Here is a 23,272-nt window from a genome sequence, read left to right on the forward strand (position 1 = left end):
AGCCGGTTAACACGGCCGGCGGACGAACCCTAGGTAAGGGCGGCGCGGCCCCCGGCGGCGGTCGTGGAGGCCGACCGCCCCAAGGGCGGCGCGGTAGTGCGGAAGCGGCGGCAATTAGGGTTTAGGATCAACTTGCGATAGATACCATGTTAGAAGGAAGAAAGAGGATTGGTGGAATAGTTCATTGTATTGCTTGAGCCTCGTGGGCATATATATATATATATATATATATATATATATATATATATATATATATATATATATATATATATATATATGAGTACAATGATCTAGTTGGAGTACAAAACAAGCCAGAACAAATCCTAATCTATCTCGTCTTTCCTAATAAACATTATACTCAACATTGACCATAGCCCCCTTTTCATGTTTAGTTGGATCATTAAGCAACTAACAACGATTCTCTGAGAGTTCTCACCCCTCTGCGTGCACTGATGCCATTCCCATGAGCTGGACAACCTCTGTGCGGTCGTCCCTACACCTCGGTCAAGCCTCCCACGAGGGACCTAAACGTCCCGCTCGTGCTTCTTCTATCGGCAACCCCAGCTCAAGCTCCTCCCGACGGCAGCCCCTGCCCAAGCTCTTCCACTGCCATTCCCGTGAAGCTCAACGACATCCGTGCATGCGGGGGAAGGCCGGATCCTCCTTGATGCCTCCAGCGCCACTACGGCTTCTCCCTCCGTGCTGCCTCCACCGCCATTGCCCGTCCCCGACTGAATCCAGCTCTCTCTCTCCGTGCGCCCCGACTCGACCCCCTCCTCTTGTGGCTTTCGTCGCCCCCAAACAGACCAGAGGATCCGCAGCCAAATCCCGTGAAGAGAAGATAAGGGAGAATATTTCAGTCTTTTGTTCATCTATATAACAACTTATTCGGAATCAGGTGGTGAATTAATGCTTAAACGTGCAAAAGGGGCTTATAATCAAGAGGCAAATCAAACAAGGGGGCTCATAAGCAAGGCAGACAAAGAAAGGGGTGTGTGAGCAAAGGCACAAAGGCAGATGAACTAGGGGGGCTTATAATCGGTTCTCCGGGGTGGGGGTGGGGGGGGGGGGGGGGGGGGGGGGCAGCGGAGTGGGGTAGGGGACGCCGTTCGCGGCGATGTGCGTTTTTCCTGAACGAGAAAAGAACCTGATGTGGCTAATCACCTTGCTCCAAGATTCGTGCTAATGATCCAAGGCACAAAACACGTTCGGGCTGCGTTCCACATAGTAATGTAGTACTTCCTCCATTCCCTTTTGTAGTGTGTATTAGTTTTTTGCCAAAATTCCGCTATGTAGTGCGTATATGCAGCCTGAGCCTTGCTTGGACGAATTCATCCTTGACTAAAATCACGGGGAGCACAGCAGGTGGACGCACATGGGCTGGGACAGACCTTGCATGCAGGATTAGTCTGGTACTCCCTCCGTTCTTAAATATTTGTTATTTTAGAGATTTCAAATAGTTACCACATACGGATGTATATAGACATATTTTAGAGTGTAGATTCACTCATTTTGTTTTGTATGTAGTCACTTGTTGAAATATTTAAAAAGACAAATATTTAGGAATAGGGGGAGTACAAACCACACCTCCAGCGCATACATTGGTACAAGAGCTGCAAACTATGCGCACTAGCATTTACCAAGGTAATTAAACGACATCAAGTAGTTGCAGTAAGCAACATCAAAATCAAGTGGTAACAAAGGTAGAGCTCTGGAGAGCTCCTGCTCGGCTGCTCCTGGTCTGGACTCTGGACCGGAGGAAGGCCTGGTCGATTTAAATGCAGCGGAGGGAGATTGGAGTTGGACAAACAAGTTCGACCAGACAGCAGCAACCCTTCTCCCCAGCTATCAACGGAGGTGGCGCAAGACGGTGGGAGCGTGAGTGGCGACGCGAGCTGGTGGCCTGGTGCTGCCACATGGAGCAGCGAGAGAGAGGCGGCGTTGTTGTGCGTTGCGGCGCCAAGCAATGGTGGTGGCGGCACACACGATTGGACAAAATCGAGAGTCCCAATTCGGCCGAAACCCTATCAAAAGAGGGTTTTTCTTTTCTTTTTTGATTCCACCCTCACCTTGTTCACACGAAAACAAGTCGATTGAGAGGCTTTTCTGAAAATGACATCAAATTGTCTGGGTTTTTTTTTGAACCGCCCGGTTCAAACGGTTTTTTCCGGTTCGATTGCTTGAACGGTCTGATTTGCTTAAAAACCACTGGGATCGCCGGTCCGGTCTGGTTTTTTAAATTATGATCTAATGTAATCATGCTCCCTAAACTAATCTTTGCTACCGTTCGTCGAGATCATCTTGTTTTGTTTGCTGGAAGTAGTGTTTTGGAGCTCAACTTGTCTGAAGGATCATCATGATGCGAGTAGTTAGGATTTGGTTTTGTGCTAGGTGAAGCAGCATTGTTGGGGACGACCTTCCAATTGCAGGCCTACCTTTTTGTCGCTACAAGTGATATCGTTAAACAGTCTCAGGTGTTGCGTTTTCGTTGGATTCTTGTTGCTGCTTTGCCTGGGACGTACGAAACTCGTGCGAGGCACCGTGTATTCAACATGATTTTTCTCAGGTCTGGGAAACACATAGCATTGGAGTGACATACGTCCTCTTTCAACACTGGAGAACCACAGGAAAAACTGTGTGGATGAGAATTTTCTTTTAAAACAAAGTGAATTTTCACAAGGATCCAGATCCTCTAAAAGAATCCAGTAATTTTCTCTGAATCGAGCCCTATAAGAAGGGAGCACTGATCATATTTTCAAGAAGTAGAAAAAACATCATACCACAAAATTCCTATGGATCAAGCATCAAAACAAAGAATCATGTAGACAAGATATAGCTCCTCTTCGAGATAATCACTTGACTAATTCAATTAAACTCAAAATCCACAATATATAGTTCCTCGAGTTTAATACGACGATACAAATACAAGTTCCCCACAGCTAAAAACAAGGCCCATGATCCTCATAATAAAGTTGCAACGATATACTGCAGGACGAACCGCGGCAGGCGAACGAACGACGACGATCTACTGCGACTCGACGGACGGCGGCGGCGTGTTGGCGGTGGAGTCGGGCTTGAGGCCGCCGAAGATGGGGTCGGCGAACATGGAGCTGACCTTGTTCTTGAGGCACTCCCAGTGGTCCCGACCCTGCGCCTCCGCGAACTGCCGGTACTGGTCCTTGGCCAGCTCCAACAGCGACGCGTCCTCGCCCACCGTCCTCTTGAAGCACGACGTCGCCGCCGCCGCCGCCTGCGCCTCCTCCTTCTCTGGCGCCGCCGGCGCAGCCGCCCCCTTGTTCTCCATGAAGAACTAAAAACTGAGATTGAAAACTTGTCTACGTGAAGAGAAGAAGACGATGTTGATGGTTGCGGTTGCGTTGGTTTGGTGGCCAGGGGGCGTGGCTACTTATATGCAGGGGAGGTCGGCCTATCTTGAGGAGGAAGAAGGGTCCGAGTGGAAATAATAATTGGATAAGAACACAAGTCGACCACACGAGAAACTACGAGTCCGGATCATCACCATGGCAGAAGTAAACACGGATTCTTAGCTTTGGACTGGACTGGATCACAAGTAAAAACGGACACTTTTCTTCTCTTCTCCGATGAGATGATGATTTCCCAAGTGCAAACGGGAACGGGAACTACTCCTTCTCTCTGTTCCTTCCTTGTTTTAATCCCCTTCGCTACCAATGTGCCAAGTGTAGTCTAGGAAGTAGAGATAGATTCGGGGGTAAAAGTTCTTTTTCTCAGTCAGTTCACTTATGTGTGTAGTCGCCTTGATAAAGTTTTATCGATGCGATGATGCCGAAATCTCCCTTAGTTGAGTCATGTATCTAAACTAATCTCTTTTTTTGCGAGAATATCTAGTCTAATACTATGCTCCTCAGGTCATTTCTAACCGGTTCCCAATAGCCGATTAGAGAAGTAAAATTCTGCTTCCACTCCTCTAACCGGGACCTAACTAGTACCCAATAATTGGTAGAGTAGTAAACTTCTGGTTTTACTTCTTTAACCAGGACCTAACCGATCCCCAATTGGCCTCATAGGAGGATAAATTATCCTCGGCCGCCGCGGTTCTCCCTATATTTACTTCACCGCTTGCCGGCCGAGTAAAAGATATCACACTCTCTCTTCCCCTCCTCCTCCCCTCCGCCCCGCCGCTGGCGCCTCCCTTGTCGTTCGCCGCCTCCCCCTCCTTCCAATGGCCGGACGCGGTGGCCGGAGGTCCCCGCCGTCAATCTGCAGCGCGGATCCGCACTGTCACGCCCGTGGTTCGCCTTCAAGAGGCGCATCCTCTAGCCGTCACTGCACGGTCGATGCTTCGGCCCCCACTCGGTTCGCCGACTCCCCCCCCCCCCCCTCCATAGCGGGAGCCGCATAGGACATACATCGGCATCCGGCAGTGCACGTGGGGAACATGAATGGCGGAGATCACCGACCGGGAGACCCACAAGAGGAAGTGGATCGAGTCGTTCCACATGATGGCGCTCGAATACGACCGGTGGCAAGTCCAGTTCCACGACTCCGCCGCGAGGCTCAATTTCCCTTTTGGGACGGCGCCTGCCCACCTCGTCCCGTTGACGCCAGGTGTGGTGGATCCGGCGACGGCTCGAGGGAACCGGGAGGCGAGGGAGCACCTTGCAACAGAGGTCGCAGACAAGGGTACATGCCGGACCTCCGCCGGGAGCACCCGAACTCGTAGAGGCAGAGCGGCCATCTTCGTGAAGAATGTTACCGGTGGTGGCATGTCGAGTAAAGATTGCCTCAACCTCCACTATGGCCCATGATGATGAGTAGTCTAATTTAGTTTAAGTTTAGTGTAGTTTAAGTTTGAATTTATGTTTAATGTTCAATTGTCAAGACTAGGTTGAACTTATGTTTAAATGTATGCAAATTTCAGTTGAATTCTTGCAAATTTATGTTTACCAAAACTTAGTCCACTAAGGTTTACTTGGCCGGATCCTCTATTTTTTAGGGGATCGGTTTTTGGTTTGAAATGGCCTTAGTTGAGTGTATCTAAATCTATGCTAATGTTTATTAATGTCGAGATCACCTTGGTTCGTTTCATCTCCTGGAAGTTGTTTTACTTGTCTCGAGGATCATGATGCGAGTAGTTAGGATTTGGTTTTGTGGCAGGTGAAGCAGCATTGTTGGGGACGACCTTACAATTGCAGACCTCCATTTTGTCTGGGAAACAATGGCACCCTCTACAAATGATTATATATCGTTAAACAGTCTGAGGTGATGCATTTTCGTTGGATTCTTATTGCTTCTTGGGACGAAACTCAAGCGAGGCACCACCGTATTCAGCGATTTTTCAGGTCTGGCAAAACATATACGTCCTCTTTTAACACTATGGGTTAACACTAGGATTATTAGAGAACCGCAGGAAAAGCAATTCATTTGTAAAGAGATTTGGATGGATGAGAATTTTCTTTCAAAATAAAGTGCAAAACTTAGGATTTCACAAGGATCCAGATCCTCTGAAAAAATCCAGTAATTTTCTCTGAATCGAGCCATATAAGGAGCACTAACATATTCAAGAAGTAGAAAAGAAACATAATACCACGAAATTCCTATAATCGAGCATCAAAACCAGCATCAAAACAAGATATAGCAAAAATCACATTGAGAAAGAAAAAAAATACAGCTAGATCAGAGTCCGGGGATCGTCATCGAGCTGAACGTGTGCAAAAACTCGGAGGTGTCGTAGTTTCGGTACTTGATCGGTCAGGCCATGAAGACGTACGACTACATCAACCGCATTGTTATAACGCTTCCCCTTCCGATCTACGAGGGTATGTAGACAACACTCTCCCCTCTCGTTGCTGTGCATCACCATGATCTTGCGTGTGCGTAGGAAATTTTTTGAAATTACTATGTTCCCCAACAGCGCCCGGCCCGCACCCCGCAGCCTCCTGGCTTGCGCCCTGTTGCCTCCCTCCGGCTCGATCTCTACTTCTGGATCGACCGGCTGGACGTCGCCACTGCCCTCTTGCCTCGCTCTGCTTCTGGATCGAGAGGCACGTCTGCTCGCGTTTTGTGCTCGTGTGCGCCTTGGCCCGATCTAGATCGGGTCCCTTCTATTTGTTGACCAAAAAAAAGGAGAGAGAGATAAAAAGGGGGATATCTTAGTATGTCATCTTCAGGCTATGTGGCTGTTCCTCGATGCTCGGTGATCTTTGATGGCACCAACTATGCCGAGTTTGCAGGCTTCATGCGCATTCATATGCGTGATCTTCTTCTGTGGGGTGTTCTTTCTGGCGAGGTCCCCTGTCCGCCATGCCCTGTTGCGCCCGTGGCCCCAATCCCACTGGTGCCGCCGGTCCTTGCTGCTGATGCTTCTCAGGCTGACCAGGATGCTGCCAAGGCTCTGGATGATGCTGCGGTTGATGCTTATGATCAGCAGGTATCCGCTTATTCTGATGCTCTCTGTGTACCGGGATGATCCGCCTGCTTACACTCAGTGGTGCAATGATGATGCTCGAGCTGCTGCTGTTCTCACTGCGAGTGTCCTCCCTCAGTTTGCTTCCGAGTTCACGGGACTTGGCACAGTTGCAGCGATGTGGTCTTATCTCTGTCAGCGCTATCAGCCCTCTGGTGATGCTCTCTACCTATTTGTGGTGCGTCAGGAGCACGCACTTCAGCAAGGTGATTCTTCTGTTGATGAGTTCTATTCACAGTGCTCTGCCATCTAGTGCCAGCTTGACTCTCTTCGGACAGTTGTTTGTGGAACATGTCGTTGCTGTCAGACTACTCGGTCTGATCTGGAGTTTCAGCGGGTCCATGAGTTCTTATCTCGCCTCCGGTCTAAGTTTGAGCCTCGCCGTGCTCACTTGCTTGCTCGTGGTCGTGTTCCTATCTCAGAGATACTTGCCGAGCTTCGTGCTGAGGAGACCCGGCTTCGCTCTGCTGGGTTGCTTCTGGTTCCGTCAGTACTGACCGCTCGGGCTCCTGCCTCGTCTGCTCGCCTCACTGCTCCGCCTCTCCTGCCTACTCCTCCAGGAGGGGTGAGCCGTCCTCCTTATGCTGAGAAGGGCATGTCGCGATGTGACACTGTCTGTGGTTACTGCTCCCGGCCAGGTCACCCAGAGTCTGATTGTCTCCAGAAGAAGCGAGACCAGAGGCGCCCCTCCTTCAGCGGGACTCCTGTGTCTTCCTCGACTCTGTCACTCATTGACCCGGACATTGTTCGCCTCAAGCGTCTTCTTGCTTCCTCAGGCTCCTCGTCGACTACTTCTACTGCTGCTGTGACTGCATCCCCTTCCTCACCATCACCGGCATCTACACAGTCAGGTACATCTTCGTGGATTCTGGATTCTGGAGCCTTTTTTCATATGTCTTCTGATTTTTCCACGTTGTCTTCTCTCTGACCTCTTGATTCGCCTGTTAATGTTCTTACTGCTGATGGCGCCTCTCTTCCTGTTGCTAGTCGTGGTATTCTTTTCACTCCATCTTTTTCTGTTCCGAGTGTTTCACATGTTCCTCGCCTTACCATGAATCTTTTTTTCCGCTGCCCAACTTACTGATTCTGGTTGTCGTGTCATTCTTGATACCGACTCTTGCTCCATTCAGGATCGTCGCACCAAGGCTTTGGTTGGTGCTGGCCCCCGGCACCGTGAGTCAGCGGGCCTTTGGGAGGTTGACTGGCTTTGTGTTCCTTCCGCTACCACCACTTCTGCCAGCTCTCATGCTCTTGCTGCCTCTTCATCTGCGTCCTTCCAGCAGTGGCATCATCGCCTTGGTCACATCTGTGGCTCTCGCTTGTCTTCGTTAGTTCGTCAGGGCCTCTTAGGGTCTGTATCTGGAGATGTCTCCTTACATTGTAATGGTTGCAGAGTTGGCAAACAGACTCAGTTACCTTATCCTACTAGTGAATCTGTATCTCAGCGTCTTTTTGACTTAGTTCATTCTGATGTCTGGGGTCCTGCTCCCTTTGATTCGAAAGGTGGTCATCGCTACTATGTTTTGTTTATTGATAATTTCTCTCGCTACACTTGGCTCTACTTCATGAAATCTCATAGCGAGGTTCTCCCTATATACAAACGTTTTGCTGCCATGGTTCACACCCAGTTTGCCACGCCCATTCATACTTTTCGTGCTGACTCCGCTGAAGAATATATCTCTCAGTTGTTGCGTGGTTTTCTCGCGGAACAGGGTACTCTTGCCCAGTTCTCTTGTCCTGGTGCTCATGCTCAGAATGGCGTTGCCGAACGAAAGCATCGTCATTTGCTTGAGACGGCTCGTGCGCTGATGATTGCTGCTTCCCTTCCACCCCACTTTTGGGCCGAGGTTGTTTCCACATCCACCTATCTCATCAACATTCAGCCATCTTCTGCTCTGCAGGGTGGCATTCCTATGGAGTGTCTCACTGGTCGCTCTCCTGACTACTCAGCTCTTCGTATGTTTGGATGCGTGTGCTTCGTTCTTCTTGCCCCCCGAGAACGCACCAAACTGACTGCTCAGTTGGTTGAGTGTGTTTTCCTTGGCTACAATGATGAGCACAAGGGATATCGATACTGGGATCCAGTGGGTCGTCGCTTGCACATCTCACGTGATGTGACTTTTGATGAGTCTCGTTCTTACTACCCATGTTCTTCTTCCTCGAGTCTATCTGTGGACGACATTTCTTTCCTTCTCCTTCCTGATGCATCCTGCTATGTGCCTCATGTGTCACCTCTTCCTCCGGTACCTCTCATTCCTTCAAATTCACCACCGACCCCGTCTTGTCCATCCTCCTCCTCCACTTCTCCACCATCATCTCCAGTCCGTCGCCCTCTCTCACCGTTTCCTCTCCACTATACTCGCCGATCTCGTACTGAGGATGTCTCCTCTGACGAGCCTTCCACCTCTGGTGCACCTCCTCTCACGCCTCCCCCGGTTCACAACCTCCGTGCTCGGCCTCGCCCCCCGCCTGATCGCTACTCCCCTGATCGGTACGGTCTCTCTGTTATTGCTGGGCCCACTTCCTATCGGACTGCCATGACTTAGCCCGAATGGCAGCTTGCGATGGCTGAAGAGCTTGCTGCTCTTGAGCACTCTGGCACATGGGATCTGGTTCCCCTTCCTTCCGGTGTCCGTCCCATCACCTGCAAGTGGGTCTACAAGATTAAGACTTGCTTCGATGGTTCTCTTGAGCGCTACAAAGCTTGTCTTGTGGCCCGTGGTTTTCAGCAGGAGCAGGGGTGAGATTATGATGAGACATTCGCTCCTGTGGCCCACATGACCACTGTCCGCACTCTTCTTGCCGTGGCTTCTGTTCGTCAGTGGTCTATCTCTCAACTTGATGTTCAGAACGCTTTTCTCAATGGCGAGTTGCGTGAGGAGGTTTTTATGCAGCCAACAATTACAACTATAAGTCCCTCCTTGAGAGTCTTATTTCATAAGTCCCAAATGCCCACTTTAAGTCCCTATAAAGTCCCTCCTGTTTGGTTTAGATGGGACAGGACTTTTTTAAATCTCTAAACCAATAAGTTCCTGAAAACAAACACCCTCTGAGTGTATCTAAATCTATGCTAACGTTTATTAATGTCGAGATCATCTGGGTTCGTTTCGTCTCCTGGAAGTTGTTTTACTTGCCTTGAGGATCATGATGCGAGTAGTTAGGATTTGGTTTTGTGGTAGGTGAAGCAGCATTGTTGGGGACGACCTTACAATTGTGGACTTCCATTTTGTCTGGGAAACAATGGCACCCTCTACAAGTGATTATATATCGTTAAACCATGTGAGGTGATGCATTTTCGTTGGATTCTTATTGGTTCCTGGGACGAAACTCAAGCGAGGCACCGTTTTCAGCGATTTGTCCAGGTCTGGCAAAACATATACGTCCTCTTTTAACACTATGGGTTAAGACTAGGATTATTAGAGAACCACATGAAAAGCAATTCATTTGTAAAGAGATTTGGGTGGATGAGAAGTTTCTTTTAAAATAAAGTGCAAAACTTAGGATTTCACAAGGATCCAGATCCACTAAAAAAATCCAGTATTTTTTTCTGAATCGAGCCATATAAGGAGCACTAACATATTCAAGAAGTAGAAAATAAAACATAATACCACGAAATTCCTAAAATCCAGCATCACAACCAGCATGAAAACAAGATATATAGCAAAAAATCACATTGAGAAAGAAAAAAAAGGTGCTCTTCTTCGAGATAATCACTTGAAGAATTTAATAAACTCAAAATCCACAATATACAGCTCCTCGAGTTGAGGATAGAAGTTCCCCACAACTAAAAACAATGCCCGTGATCCTCATAATAAAGTAGCAACGGTATATAGGTCATCTAGACGGACGACGGCAGGCGAACGAACGACGACAATCTACTGCGACTCGACAGACGGCGGCGGCGGCGGCGTGTTGGCGGTGGAGTCGGGCTTGAAGCCGCCGAAGATGGGGTCGGCGAACATGGAGCTGACCTTGTTCTTGATGCACTCCCAGTGGTCCCGACCCTGCGCCTCCGCGAACTGCCGGTACTGGTCCTTGGCCAGCTCCAACAGCGACGCGTCCTCGCCCACCGTCCTCTTGAAGCACGACGTCGCCGCCACCGCCTGCGCCTCCTTCTCCGGCACCGCCGGCGCAGCCGCCCCCTTGTTCTCCATCAGGCCCCGAAAAGCGAGATCAAAAACTTGTCTGTATCTACGTGAAGATGAGAAGACGATGTCGCTGCTTGTGCTTGCGTTGCTTTGGAGGCCATGGGGCTGCGGGATCGTGCCTGCTTATATGCAGGGGAGGGGAGGGGGCGCTGGCCGTCTTGGACTAGGGGCAAAGAAAGAAGGAAACAGAAACAGAAACCGAACCGAACAAGAGGAAGAGAAAGAGAGCGCCCCGTTAACCAACCTTCTTGGATTGGATTGGATATAACTAACGGCCACTTCGGAGTTCGGATCACGATGATTTCCTTTCCCGGGTGCAGACGGAACGGGAGCTACTTCTGTGTCTCTGTTTCTATCCTTGCACCCTGCTCCAAGCCGCGAGCTTTGCTTTCTCCTCAAGAAACAAGCGCATGCTATGCTCCTGTCCTATATAACTCCAGCTCGCCGCCCACACCCCATAGCAGCATCAGCGACAGCGGCAATATCCAAACCTCTCCTCTTCTCGATACACCGGTGGGTTCCATAGCATTTTCTTGACGACCAAGCCCGGCCGCGACGTTCGAGCGCCATGGACACCAAGGGGGCGGCGGAGGCCATGCTCAAGGCGGCGGCGCCCATGGCCGCGGAGGAGGAGGCCATGCTCAAGGCGCTGGCGCGCAAGGAGGAGGCGGCTCCGGCGCCGGCCGGAGCGGGGCCATGGACAACGACGGAGGGGATCAAGGGCGCGGCGGCGGCGGCGGCGAAGCGCTACTGGGCCAGCCTCAAGAGCCAGGCCCGCGCAGCCGGCGAGTACACGACGCACAAGGCCCGCGCGGCCGGCGAGTACGCGACGCTCAGGACCCGCCAGGGCGTCGCCCTGTTCGGCGAGCCCAACATCGGGCCCATCAAGACCATCGTCGATCGTTGCTAGATAGGTTTCTGTTGATGAGATGCTGCCGGTAGGTTGAGGCTCCGATGATGACTTTGTTCACGTCTTCAGAGTTCAATAATTTAGCTCTTGATCCCGGCCCAATATCGTCGCCAGTTAGTCGATGAAGATCCTTCGTTGTTGTTCTTTCTTTTACCGGGATTTCCATTGATAGGATGATTATAAACAAAAATATTTTATTAGACATGCAATTGAACCTGATCATCAACTCTTTAGCCACATCTTATCTTAGTAAGTATACAACACATGCATGGAACCTGATTCCTTCATCGGATGACACCAACGGCTGATATTTGAATTCATAATCTTTACCCTCAATCACGCTTGCATCCTTCACCTTTTCTTCTCCGAGAAAACGACCTGAGGCTTTCACCCATTGCAGAAAATTCTCCACTGCTGCCTCCCGTAAGAGCATCATCAATGCAGATTCAGAAACAATCTACATAGAAATGAAACTACATGAGAAACAAGAATCAGTTTTCCTTGTAGTATGCACTTATTATGCAACATCGGCGTTAATTTCAGCTTGTAGCCTTGTACACTTACGCAACATCGACACGCAATCTGTTCATTATGGCAGAAACATTGTGACTTCCAGTTATCATGAAAAGTACTTCCTCCGTCGCAAAATAAGTGTCTTAACTTTGTACTAACTGTATAAAGCTGTACTCATCTTGAGACGGAGGGAGTAATCATTAGGTGCAGATCACAAGCCAAGCCTTGGGGACCTTGTTTCAGTAAAATCTCTACTTTGCAAGACCGATGTTTGACCTTCTATAATGGCTCATCAAATGAAAGTTAAGATCCAACAGGCCAACACGGCGTCACTTCTCACAAGGGGGTCTCTGATTTTTCAGTTTTATTAGACGTTTTCAGGGGTGCGAGAGTTTCGATCAATGTAATTCTCTGATGAACCCCTTCAGAATTTGGACTAGGAGTGTGTTGCTCATCCAGCTCCTATCATGCATTCCAACGCAGAATATGATAGCAACAGGGAACAATTCCAGTTTCAGATTCAGTTCAACACATATTCCAAGGAAGGCAAGAGCAGGTCCATAATTCATCTCCATGAAGAACATAGCAATGCACTAAATCACTATCAGTAGCAAGGAAGAATACATCACCGAGTGGAGGCAAAATCCACCGCCTTTATTATTACCAGTCTCGGGAGCCCAGATCTGTCCTCTCCTCTCCTACTGACCGGCCTTCCCGGCGGCGTCCTGCTCCTCCTCCGCCTGGCCGCCGGCGCCCTTGTACTGGTCGAGGGCGGGGCCGGTGAGGCGGCAGATGCGCCACTGCTTGAACACCTCGGCGCCCATCCCCTCGTAGAAGTCGATGGCGTTCTGGTTCCAGTCGAGCACGCACCACTCCACGCGGCCCATCCCGATCTCCGCGGCCCGGCCGGCGACGGCGGACAGCATCATGCGGCCCAGCCCGCGGCGGCGCCACGGCGCGCGCACGAAGATGTCCTCCACGTACAGCCCCGGCCTGGCCAGGAAGGTGGAGTAGTTGGGGAAGCAGATGACGAACCCGGCCGTGACGCGCCCGCCGCCGCGCGGGGACGGGAAGGCGCCGGCCTCCGGGTCGGCGAGCGGGGGGGACGCGGGGAGGTCCAGGCGGCGGGAGCCGACGGTGTCGCCGGTGGCCGGTGCGGGGGACGGGGAGAGGTCGAGGATGAGCGCCGTGAAGGAGGCGAAGGGGGCCGGCCGGGGCGTGGGGAAGAGGGTGGAGGCCAGCAGCTCGTGGGTGGCGGCGAAGAGGTCGGTGAGGAGCTCGAACTCCGCCATCTGGTGGATGAGGCTGTGGATGTGCGGCACGTCGCGCGCGTCCGCCAGGCGCAGCTCCGCCCACACCTCGCCGGAGAAGGTCGTCGGCGCCGCCGCCATCTTGGTGCGGGCGATAGGGGTCGGGGGTGGGTGGGTGGGATACGCTGCGCTGCAGCTAGGGTTGCTCCTCTGCTCTGCTCTGCTCTGTGATGAGATGACCGGTGGAGATGGAAATGTAGAGTGGTTTCTCTTTAAATTGATTGAACTTTTTACATATGATGATATGCTTAAAAACAAATTATGGTGCTCAACATTATGTGCTAGTCTACTAAGCCTCTGTGATCTTTGCACACCCCTTTGCATTTTTAGCACCAGGCCTTCTTTGGATTGATTTCACAAGATTTTCATAGGATTGTAAACCTCAGGATTGTTTTCTACGGAGTGCATTTGGATCACAGGATTGCCTTCTCAAAATTCCTCAGGATTGGGTTCCCAAGGCGCCGATTCCAGAGGAAGTCACGCCTAAGGACCAACCTCTTGGAAAGATTCCTAGCGTGAAAAGAGAGCGCTCGAGCGGCGTGTTCGCGTCAAAACAGCCGCGCGTCTTCGTGTGAAAGCACCACACATTGCTCTCGAAAAGAAAGAAAAAACACCTCGCACCGCTCTGGAAGGAAATAAAGAAAAGACACCAAATGTTACATAAATTGATCTATGTCTAGAGCGTTTGCTTAGCAATCAGGGGCGAAGGTTTCTTAGCACAAAGGAAATGAAATGTGTTTGGATCGAAGATGATGTTATCTCCATATCAAATAATAGTTCACAAATCATCAAGATGGTTTGAACATAATGGACAATGCCCAATTCTCGAGCAGAGGGGTGACGACTTGTATTTCTGACAGTTTTTGTATAAATTATATCATTTGTTTAATTTTATTATTCTTGGTAATGAGACTATTGTTGTTGCTATCCTCGTAGATTCTCGGAAAAAGAAATTTTTGGCCCACGAATAAGATCCAATGGACAGCTATATTTCAAATAATTATGTATGAAAATTCATAAAATATTTTTGATATTTGTTCTATTTGTCTTGAGCGACTGTTTAGCATTTAGGAATGATGGTATTCTTAGCCATCAAAAAGGTAAGTACACTGATATCAAAGGTGGATATAGCTTCATATGACCATATAAAATGACAGTCGACATTAAACATGGTTTGAAAGAACTCGAATCAAGGATCTTTGGCATGCGAATCCTTTTTCTTTGTGGGGTTGCAAATCCTTCCAGTTGATGTCAGTGTTCTTAAACAGATGATTATCCTGCCAATGGATGTGATGCAATTGACAACTTATGTACCTATCATTTTTAAACAGATCATACCTTTAGCAGATTTTTGAAATATCTTTGCATTAGATTATTGTCGGTAGAGAAACTTTACGGTTTGTTCCCGCTTCTGGATAGGGAAACTTCTCATCGAATAAACGACCATTTTTTCACCTTTTCCTTGTATAAATGCATTATTATTGTTTTATACATTTTTTATCTTCACTTTGTTATTTTTTGACGAGAATTTTTAATCAATTCATTTTTAATCATGGTAATACAACGGACATCAAAAATAAAAAATTACATTCAGATCCGTAGACCACCTAGGACGAATACAAGCCCTGAAGCGAGCCGAAAGCGCGTCACTATCATTGCCCCTTCCTCTCCGGAGTTGGCAAAACTTATTGAAGTAGATAGTCGGAAAGTCGTAGTGCCAAGGCCCCATAGAACAACAACCACCGCCGATGAATAGAAGCGTAGATCGGAAGGATCCAATATGAAGACACATGAGCGTAGATGAGAAAGACAAGATCCGAGCAGATCCACCAAAGACAGATCCGACGAAGACTCACCTCCACACGCTTTTCGATGATGCTAGGCGCACCACCGAAACAGGGCTAGAAGGGGAGAACCTTATTCCATATTCAGGGAGCTGTCGCTGTGTCGCCTCCTGAGTAGGACACAAACCCTAACAAAAACGCAAAGAAACATAAAAAATGAAGCCCTCCCGTCGACAATGGCTAGGATCCACTGCACCTTCGTCGTCCTAAGACCACATGAGACAAGGCAGATCGGTGGCGCCGTCGCCGGGAGGGAGAAACCCTAGCCGCATGTTTGCTAGAGAGGATGATGAAGGGATGAGTAGTATATGAAATAAACATATTTGATATTGCTGTTGTCCTTTATATGCAACAAAGTTTATTCTGCTGAAGTTTCATTTATTCATTATAAATGAAGTTATTATTATTATTATTTGAATGTACACAGGACAAACTTGTGAGCATCATATAAATGAAAATCTCCCCTAAAAACGAATGAAATTTCAACTCATTTTTTTTGAAAAAAATAAACGAGATTTAAAACTGCGAGATCCCTTAAAACCCCCGGGCCGGGCGCCCTCCTGCCCGCCCCAACTAAACCCTAACCCCCACAACCACTCTCCCCTCCCACGCCGCCGGCGGCCGGGCGCCATGGTGAAGGCCTACCTCCGCTACGAGCCGGCGCTCTCCTTCGGCGTGGTCGCCTCCCCGGAGTCCAACGTCGTCTACGACCCCTCCGGCCGCCGCCTCCTCGCCGCCGCCCTCGACCGCTTCGCCGCCTGGGACCTCAAGCGCGGCCTCCCCTCCGCCACCTTCACCCCATCCTCCTCCTCCGCCTCCCTCGCCGTCTCCTGTGTCGCCTCCTCCCCCGCCGCCGCCTCCGCCTCCGCTTCCTCGGTATTCCCCCCCTCTCGCCTCGCCTGAAATTCGTCCCCTTTTCCTGCTCCCCGCGTTTCTGAACGAGCTGGATTGATTTTTCCTCTCTGTTGGCTTGTTCAGGTTGCGAGTGGCCATGCCGACGGGAGCATCAGGCTGTGGGACGCCGAGACCGGCGCCTGCGAGGCGACGCTCCACGGCCACCGCTCTGCTGCTTCTGCCATACGCTTCGCTCCCTCCGGCGCTGTCCTCGCCTCCGGCAGCAAGGACTGCGATGTTATCCTCTGGGACGTCGTTGCACAGGCCGGCCTCTTCCGGCTCCGTGGCCACCGTGATCAGGTTTGGATATGCTCTCTATCTCCATTTGCTGGCGTAGCCAACAATGCTAATTTGTGGATTGCTTGCTGCAGGTAACGGATTTAGTGTTCCTGGATTCGGGGAAGAAGCTGGTGACCTGCTCCAAGGACAAGTTCATCCGGGTCTGGGACCTCGACACACAGCACTGCCTTCAAATTGTAGGTGGCCACCACAGCGAGATATGGTCCATGGATGTTGATCCTAGCGAGAAGTTTTTGGTGTCTGGCTCGGCCGATCCAGAGCTCCGGGTGTTTAGAATCAGGCAATCAGCTGAAGAGGGCGAAGATTGGAACAAATGGGATGCACTCAAGCTGTTTGGCGAAATTCCGAGGCAGAGCAAAGAAAGAATTCAGACCATTAGGTTCAATAAGGATGGCAGTCTTGTGGCATGCCAGGTGGCGGGGAAAACTGCTGATATCTATAGGATTCTTGATGAAACAGAGGCCACACGGAAGGCCAAGAGGCGGCTGCACAGGAAGAAGGAGAAGGCTTCAGCGAAAGCTGCGGCGGCGGAAGGGAATGGTAGTGTCATAGATCCTTTGCCAGCTCAAGACTCTCAGAATCCCACTGTTGTGGTTACCGATGTATTTAAGCTCCTCCAAGTTTTGCGGACCAGCAAGAAAATTTGCTCTGTTGCATTTTCTCCAAGCAATCCACCAAAAGGCTGCCTTGCGACCCTGTCTTTGTCTCTGAACAATAACGTGCTTGAGACGTACTCGGTGGATATTGAGAAAGTGTCTAAGATGTACTCAGTTGAGATACATGGGCATCGTTCTGACATCAGGAGTCTTGCACTTAACTCAGAGGACAACCTCCTAATGTCAACTAGTCACAATGCTGTTAAAATCTGGAATCCTAGTACAGGTGACTGTCTTAGGACTGTTGACTCTGGATATGGGTTGTGCAGTGCATTTGTTCCTGGGAATCGGTATGGCCTTATCGGCACAAAGACTGGTACCTTGGAGATTATTGATATTAACAGTGGGAACTCGATTGATGTAATAGAAGCTCACGCTGGTTCCATACGATCGATTGTACTCATTCCAGATGAGGATGGAACTGTTAATGCACGGGGTTTTGTCACCGGAAGTGCTGATCACGATGTCAAGTTCTGGGAATACCAGTTAGTGCAGAAATCTGATTCGGTGAGTCTTCAGTCTATTTCTTATCATGGAGTCTATTGTAGTAATTGTGCACTGAATAACATTTTTGATATTTCATGATTTTCTCTTATTTTTATTTCTCTTTTACCACCAGTTTTATGAAATGAGTCGTCCACATGAAGACATGTCATTACTAATTTCCTAATTTAGCTTCTAAAAATGTGAAACCATGTGATTGCTTGTCCCATCTGTTTTTCATGTTGATATATGTTATTGGCTTCTATAGCTCTATCCATGAACTAAATAAGTTGGAGGCTTCCTTGTCTTAAGTAATGACTTTGTAAAACCGTAGAAGATAAGTTCCATGCCAAAAGAAATTCTTTTATCCCTCACTTTTTGTTCTTATTTGTATCAATTTCAATGGTAATGTGTGTATCCATTATTTGTATAGCAATTCTCAACATATTTTTGTGTTACCAACGATACCCCACAGCTCTGCTAAAAAGCTTGTGGATTGAAATGTGTGCTGTGAAATTCTTGCATTGGAAACTAGGATTTAAATTTATCTGCAGATATTCATAATGTTATTCTTTTGTTTCAGGACGCAAAGTATCTGAGTGTAACAAATGTGAGAACCTTGAAAATGAATGACGATGTCCTTGCAGTGTCCATCGGTCCAACTGGGAAGCATATTGCTGTTGCTCTTTTGGATTGCACAGTGAAGGTTGTATTCTTATACTCATTATGATCATGGTCTTGAGCTTCGCATCCCCCCCAACCCCCTTCCACACACACACACACAAAGTTCAGCATTTACTTGCTTAAAAAAAAGGTTCATCATTTACTGCTTAGAATTGATGTATTTCGACCACATGTTTCATAGTTGAGGAGAATAGTATCAAGTCGATGTACACATAAGTGAATATCTGTTGACTTGTGCTTTTCAGCGTGTTAATACATTTGAGCACATAATTTTCTGTGCTTCTATGAGGTGATCTGCCATCCGCCATCCTTTTTTTTTATATTTGTGTCACTGCCAATCATTTCTCCTGACAATGTAAAGAAAGGAAATATAAGCGAGAAGAAATATTATTGAAATATACTTACTCGTGCTAACTTTGCTATTCATGTATTTACTATTTAGAGCACAACCTCTGTATCAGCTAAAAGAAAGATAAGGGATAAATGCCACTAGCTAGGTGTTCATTTCAACCGTTGTACCTGAACATCTAAATTTTGCTTTGGATTTGGAGAATTGTTGAGTGATTTGACGATTTCTCTGAGATGCCAATTGGCGCCCTGCAAAATTGTAGCAATCGAAAAGCAATCTAGAAACAAGCCTGGCTTCAATTATTGCTTCCCCTAATATTTCACATTTTATGCAGGTCTTCTTTCTGGACACACTAAAGTTTTGTCTTTCACTTTACGGGCACAAGCTTCCAGTTCTCTGCATGGACATATCATCCGATGGTGCTCTAATAGTTACTGGTTCTGCAGACAAAAATCTGAAGATTTGGGGTATGGATTTTGGTGACTGCCATAAGTCCATCTTTGCCCACACAGACAGGTCCTTTCTTGCCTTTTGGTTTTATCTCATGCTCTGAATAGTGGCAGAATCCTTACAGGTTTTTTTGTGTTCCCTCTTGCAGTGTGATGGATGTTAAGTTTGTTCCTAAAACTCATTACATGTTCAGTGTGGGGAAAGATCGTACTGTGAAGTACTGGGACGCTGATAAATTTGAGCTTTTGTTAACGCTTGAAGGACACCATGCTGAAGTCTGGTGCCTTGCGATTAGCAGTCGTGGTGATTTTATCGTAACAGGCTCTCATGATCGCTCTATTCGGCGTTGGGATCGTACCGAAGAACAGCTTTTCATTGAGGTATTCTATGAATTGCCTTGAATGAAGTTTCCATGTTGAATATATTGAGGTATTCTATCAAGCCCGAGATTTGCCTTCTAATTCTTGAACCCACACGCACCAAAATTTGCAGGAAGAGAGGGAGAAAAGATTGGAGGAAACTTTTGAGGCTGATTTAGACAATGCGGTTGAAGATAGATATGGGCAGAAAGATGATGCTCCTGATGAGGGTTCTGTGGGTGTTCCTGGTAAGAAAACAAAAGAGACAGTAACTGCTGCTGATTCAATTATTGATGCACTTGACACTGCTGAGGAAGAAGAAAAACGTCTTAATGAGCAGAAGGTAGTACTCGAGTGCATTAACAAACATTAAGTTACCAAATGGACATTAACGTCAGCTGTGTATTTTGCGATTGTCAGGAGTTAAAAAATGATGGGGAGGGAACTAAATCTAAGCCTAATGTTATAATGCAAGGGCATTCACCTTCAGAATATGTTCTGAATGCAGTGTCAAGTGTCCGCCCAAATGACTTGGAACAAGCCCTTCTGGTAAGATTCTTGTTAATTTGTCATGGATTACTATATTTTAAATTGATCTTACCCGAATTTATTGCGGGTTACAGCCTTTTGAGTCCTCATCAGTAGTTCATTGTGAAGTAGACATATATTATATACTTATATAGTGCAACAATCATGTGCGTGACCTTTATGTAAGAAATGTGTCCCCTTATGATCCTCGTCTGTGTGTTCGTCATCTTGTCGAAACTAAAGTTGAATATGTCAACAATACAGACAAGTCATTGCCCTTTGTGCATCATATCGTAGTTCAGTTGAGTGTCTTTCAGTTGGAGCTCTGATTTTTCATGATGTGCTTCTTCAGTTAGGAATTGATATCTCATGATGTGTCTACATGAGAGCTATTCAACTGATTTCAAGTTATTATTTATGACGAACCATCAACTTAGCAACCAAGCGAATGGTATTTCTCTGCATATAATCATTCGTCATCTGATAACATGTTCGTATTTTCCTTTTTTTCCCTTGAGCAGTCGTTGCCATTCTCAGATGCACTAAAGCTCATGGCTTACTTGAAGGAGTGGTCTCTAATCCCATTGAAGGTACAGTGATATTGATACTTCGATATTTAATCCTAGTGCTGTATTAACTTGCAAAATTCCTGTCCGTGTTCTTAATTTCTGATCCTCACATTTCTGTATCAAATATTTTTTTCAATTTCTCTTGATTGTGGCTACATATGATATTTCATAATTCATATTCATGCTGTCCTCTTGGAGTTGCACTTTCTATGATAGTATCCTCCACTATCCAGGACACACATGAAGTAGTTTGATTTTGTTTAGTGCGCGCTTGCCAAGTTTTGGGCTAGTTAAACTTAGACATGGCATTCGTTGTTGATTTGCTGCTTGAATTTGTGTGACCTGCTGCAGATTTCTCTCGATAACTTGATATGCACAAATCCTGATCTCTTTTGTCGTGACCATGCAGGTTGAGCTTGTTTGTCGGGTTTGCCTTGTGCTGCTTCAAACACACCACAACCAGCTAACTACCACACCGGCTGCAAGATCGATACTGACAGCACTGAAGGATATTCTTTACGGTAGAGTGAAGGTAAATAACCTGCAATCACCTCCTCTAGAAAATAGATAGCCGCTTTGCAGCAATCTGAGGTCATGCCCTTATTTGATTTTAAACATCCTCCAGGACTGCAAGGATACCATAGGTTTCAATCTCGCCGCGATGGATCATATAAAGGTAAGATAAGATGCCACCTTTGTATTTTAACATTTTAGTGCAAGTTGAGGTATTTTTATCCTGAAATTTTCAGTGCAACCAGGCCTTGACTTTTCGGCGATTTGTTTCATGCACATAAATCTTTCAGGAACTGTTGACGATGAGATCAGATGCGCCATTCCGGGACGCCAAGGCGAAGCTCCTGGAGATCAGGCAGGAGCAGTCGAAGCGGTCAGATAGGTCGGACGGCGGCGAGAAAAGGAAAAAGAAGAAACCCAAGGCGTCTGTACAGAGCTGAGCAAGGATTTATTTGTCAGTTTTTACTCAACTGTTGTAGATGTACACGCCACACTGTATTATTGTGTTCATTTCATACTGTCATGAGCACAGCAGAATTTTGAGAAGTTTGTGTGTGGGCCATTGTTACTTGGCGGTTGCCTGCTAGGGAAAGGAGGTGTACGTGTACCTCTCTTTTAGGAAGTCAATGCTTGGTCAAACCTTTTTTTTATGCTTTCAGAAATTGCAGCACCCCTAGCTTAAAAGTTACAAAACAAATTCAAGGTTTTCAGAGCATTTGAAATATCAAACTTCTGGAAATTCGAGACCTTTTTTGAAAAGTAGGACGTTTAGAGTATAAAACTTTTGGGGAATTCAAACTTTTGGAGTTTGGACTGTAAATAAAGTCTTTTACTTTTGAAAACCTCCAATTTTTTAATAGAAAATCGTACTACAAAAGAATTGAGCTGTCATTTTCTGACCAGGTGTTGTTGCAGTTGCAATCCATAGGGCGACGCCAGATGCCACTGCTGTGATCTCAAATGCAAACCATAATTCCATATTGAGTAAACTTTTTCGGAAATGATAAATCCTGAACATTTGGAGTTTAAGCATGGCAACCCGAATCTTTTTCATGGCAATTTTTGTTCACGCGAGGTTGGCAAACATGGTAAAAACAGTTATGGATGATAGTGCTCTTATGGCATTAATGGGTCGAAACATGGTAAAGACCTGACTTATGTTTGATAAAATCCTTAGCATCAAACATGATAGGATTATTCAGTTTTCATCAAGTATATTCTTATAATGGTGCAAATGATGATGGATCAACTATTGGGCTGACCTCATGCACCTCTTGCTGTTCTACGGAAGTTTGGTTTAGCATTTTGTTTTTCTCTAGAGAAGACCATGTAATATGATTTGGAGCTAGTTGTCTTGCGGTTATAGAACTTTGAGTTTGTAATGTCTGTTCATGCCTAATAGTCAACATATACTGTAAAAGTTTAGGATCTATAGCATCCGGATACATGAGCCCATACTGGATGTGTATTTCTTCGAGGTATACTAAATTGACATGTTACCGGTTAATGCTTCATATATTATATAGGCGATCCATTCACGTGACTTCATCCTTTGAAATCTTGCGGGATCGCGTCCTCATATAGAGTATAATAGTACTCTTCTTTGGAGCTGAATCCATGTAGCATGAAGTTTTGCTCACACGGTACTACTTAATGGACTTCGGTTTGCCACAAAATGAATTAACTGACCTTGGTTGTGGCTGACTTGGAACGATGTGTTTGAACATTGCACCTTCAGTCCTTTGCACACTCTTGTTATTTGTTTAAGAAGTTCCTCATGTTTATTTTGTTATGTGTATAGCTTTCAGCCTGCCACTGTTCAAATCTGCAAGTGCCTCATGCCATATGCTACTATGGCGATTGTTGAGCTATGTAGTCGCCAGCACTGCACGAGTTCAGAAATGAAGTATTCTGGTTTGACCATCTGAGTTCTACATTATGTTGTGTTGTGAGACCCAACACTTATTTTGGGGACAGGAAAGCAAGCATGGACGGCATACACAGAGTCTATTCTGAACATGTCTACAGTAAGATCGTGGACATGTGTATGGATTATGAAAAATATATTACTATCTCCGTCACGGTTTAGAAGGCGCGGTTGAAAATTCTCTGGAACCTAGGTGGTTATCTATTGGTTATGAGATGGGCTAAAAAATAGCATTCACACTACGCATGCATATAAAGATGGGCTAAAAAATAGCATTCACACTACGCATGCATATAGAAATAGTACTAATTAGCTATTAGAAATAAATGCAATGCGCCCTAAACTTTGTCTATTGTGGAAACGCACGCAAATTTAACTGTGCCTTCTAAA

The 23,272-nt window shown here is 47.0% G+C and overlaps 5 protein-coding genes across 5 annotated transcripts; 2 read left to right on the plus strand and 3 right to left on the minus strand.

Moving 5' to 3' along the window:
- Nucleotides 1-2,852: 2,852 nt before the first annotated feature.
- Nucleotides 2,853-3,580, minus strand: LOC125554302 (uncharacterized). The gene has a single exon (XM_048717878.2). The coding sequence runs from the start codon at nt 3,302-3,304 to the stop codon at nt 3,026-3,028; it is 279 nt and encodes a 92-aa protein (XP_048573835.1). The 5' UTR covers nt 3,305-3,580; the 3' UTR covers nt 2,853-3,025.
- A 6,524-nt stretch (nt 3,581-10,104) lies between these two features.
- On the minus strand, nt 10,105-11,108 carry LOC147976799 (uncharacterized). The gene has a single exon (XM_087519055.1). The coding sequence runs from the start codon at nt 10,597-10,599 to the stop codon at nt 10,321-10,323; it is 279 nt and encodes a 92-aa protein (XP_087375181.1). The 5' UTR covers nt 10,600-11,108; the 3' UTR covers nt 10,105-10,320.
- Nucleotides 11,109-11,135: 27 nt separating this feature from the next.
- Nucleotides 11,136-11,712, plus strand: LOC125552938 (uncharacterized). The gene has a single exon (XM_048716664.2). The coding sequence runs from the start codon at nt 11,162-11,164 to the stop codon at nt 11,501-11,503; it is 342 nt and encodes a 113-aa protein (XP_048572621.1). The 5' UTR covers nt 11,136-11,161; the 3' UTR covers nt 11,504-11,712.
- On the minus strand, nt 11,713-13,468 carry LOC125552941 (L-ornithine N5-acetyltransferase NATA1-like). Its single transcript, XM_048716667.2, has 2 exons — nt 12,681-13,468; nt 11,713-11,960 (listed from the first exon to the last, which is right to left on the minus strand). The coding sequence occupies exon 1, from the start codon at nt 13,405-13,407 to the stop codon at nt 12,715-12,717; it is 693 nt and encodes a 230-aa protein (XP_048572624.1). The 5' UTR covers nt 13,408-13,468; the 3' UTR covers nt 11,713-11,960; nt 12,681-12,714.
- A 2,259-nt stretch (nt 13,469-15,727) lies between these two features.
- LOC125552940 (transducin family protein / WD-40 repeat family protein) lies at nt 15,728-21,605 on the plus strand. Its single transcript, XM_048716666.2, has 12 exons — nt 15,728-16,046; nt 16,149-16,364; nt 16,436-17,527; nt 18,087-18,209; nt 18,871-19,052; nt 19,135-19,366; nt 19,479-19,688; nt 19,766-19,894; nt 20,395-20,463; nt 20,852-20,974; nt 21,068-21,118; nt 21,246-21,605. The coding sequence occupies exons 1-12, from the start codon at nt 15,801-15,803 to the stop codon at nt 21,393-21,395; spliced, it is 2,823 nt and encodes a 940-aa protein (XP_048572623.1). The 5' UTR covers nt 15,728-15,800; the 3' UTR covers nt 21,396-21,605.
- Nucleotides 21,606-23,272: the final 1,667 nt, after the last annotated feature.

This window comes from Triticum urartu, chromosome 4A (genome assembly GCF_056163025.1).
Source record: "Triticum urartu cultivar PI428250 chromosome 4A, HENAU_Tu73, whole genome shotgun sequence".
NCBI classification, from domain to species: domain Eukaryota; kingdom Viridiplantae; phylum Streptophyta; class Magnoliopsida; order Poales; family Poaceae; genus Triticum; species Triticum urartu.